This window comes from Wasmannia auropunctata, unplaced genomic scaffold (genome assembly GCF_000956235.1).
Source record: "Wasmannia auropunctata unplaced genomic scaffold, wasmannia.A_1.0 LD309899.1, whole genome shotgun sequence".
Lineage (NCBI taxonomy): Eukaryota > Metazoa > Arthropoda > Insecta > Hymenoptera > Formicidae > Wasmannia > Wasmannia auropunctata.
Window position 1 is genome coordinate 1 of NW_012052991.1, and position 1,545 is coordinate 1,545.

Below are 1,545 nucleotides of genomic sequence, written 5' to 3' on the forward strand. Positions count from 1 at the left end.
TTTTTTTTAATACAATTTAATTTCGCGGCATGTAATTATGGGAAAAACATTCCATCGATCAAGATTTCGGTACAAAACCAGTCTTAGGTGGTGGACCGACGGGTTTACTGGATATAGGCACTGTAGGGTCTACGCCCATAACAGATGACGTTCCTATATGACTTCCACTGGGTGACAAGGCAGCCGGTAAATTCAAAGACGGAGAAGGAGATACTCTCTCAATTGACATTGACTGCTGAGGAAGTTGCGCGTCGGTCTGAATACCTCTAGATCCATATATTTCCTTCAATATCAAAAGCATAGTATCTTCAGACTCCCTGTAGAAACGAATCAAATTGTAAACAAGTACGTAGCGTGCATACAATGCATAGTGTTTCCCTCTCAAGAAGTGCACCACTTACCAGTAACAGATATGGCTTGTAAGAGCGAAAAGATATTCATTAATGTATTCGAAAGGCGCTTCTTGAAGAACGTAATCTATTCTTCGACCACCATTAAGTATTCCTATTTTTAAATTGGCACCACCATCGTCGTTGTTATGTTGATCTGGTACGCTCGGCGGTTTTTGCAATTGCTCCTCGACGACTTTATCGATCTCGCGTTCGAGAGCTTGGTTGTCTGGTTTGTGAAATACGGCTAGCTGATAGAAGGAGTTCCACGTTTGCCTTACGGAATCAATTAATTTTTGTTTCAAATCCGCTCCGACACGTGCCATCGTTTCCTTTAATTCTGTAAATCATTAATATTAATAACCGCATAAGATATTCAATCTAATAGTTTGTAAATTATCATTATCAGACCGTATCTCGCGCGTATTCTCAGAAACCAACAATTTGTACTCACCTAAATGCATCCTCTTCCTGCCTTTGTGATGTGGTATCAGCATAGGTCGGAAATTGCTGGCTTCGGGATTAATTAAGGATTCCACTCGATAAGCTACCGGATCAAACGGATGGAAGATATTGAAGAAAGCCGGACAAGTAGGCAGAAAGAAATTTTCGCCGAGAGTGTCGATGCCTCGGATCGTTACGAACATGCCAATCGGACTGCCGAGAGCAAAGAAGGCACCTGGGTGAAAATTAAGTTGCGGATAATGTATGTAAGGTTGGCCTGTACCCGCAGCTCCCATTACATAACTAATTTTCCTACTGAGACGCCTCTTAATAACGGCTGCGGGCATTGGCGTAATGGGCCTAATACTGTCATTTTCCTGTAATTGCAATAAAAATTTTAGTGTCTATAAATATTTAAAAAAAATAAATTTTTAAGTTTAATTATAAAATCATACCCTCGTTTAATTACAAAATTATACTCTCTAAATTTTCTGGAGTGAAACTCACTCCAGAGAAGTGAAAGTTCACTCCAGAAAATTTAGAGAGTAAAATAAATATAATAATGTGCAATTTATTTGAGATTTTTTATCGTTACTCACTTCCTTATTGTCCACATTTTCATCTTCTTTTTCGGGTGTTTGATGGCACAATAGATCAAACATGATCAAACTGCCCAATGAATGACCTCCTAAGAATATTTCTCCGTCAAAAG

The 1,545-nt window shown here is 39.0% G+C and overlaps 1 protein-coding gene across 1 annotated transcript; it reads right to left on the reverse strand.

Annotated features, from left to right (window-relative positions):
* LOC105461070 (phospholipase DDHD2-like) lies at positions 1-1,538 on the reverse strand. Its single transcript, XM_011707559.1, has 4 exons — positions 1,433-1,538; positions 844-1,210; positions 402-729; positions 1-317 (listed from the first exon to the last, which is right to left on the reverse strand). Exons 1-4 carry the CDS (start codon positions 1,493-1,495, stop codon positions 59-61), a joined length of 1,017 nt encoding a protein of 338 aa, XP_011705861.1. The 5' UTR covers positions 1,496-1,538; the 3' UTR covers positions 1-58.
* Between the last annotated feature and the right edge of the window lie 7 nt (positions 1,539-1,545).

What these genes read in the sequence shown, in the direction of transcription:
- LOC105461070 (XM_011707559.1), bottom strand. Translation starts at nt 1,495, where the DNA reads ATGTTTGATCTATTGTGCCATCAAACACCCGAAAAAGAAGATGAAAAT. An exon ending in AAAATGTGGACAATAAGGAA is followed by an intron (nt 1,211 to 1,432) that starts GTGAGTAACGAT and finishes TTGCAATTACAG; the next exon opens with GAAAATGACAGTATTAGGCC. An exon ending in ACAAGCCATATCTGTTACTG is followed by an intron (nt 318 to 401) that starts GTAAGTGGTGCA and finishes TCGTTTCTACAG; the next exon opens with GGAGTCTGAAGATACTATGC.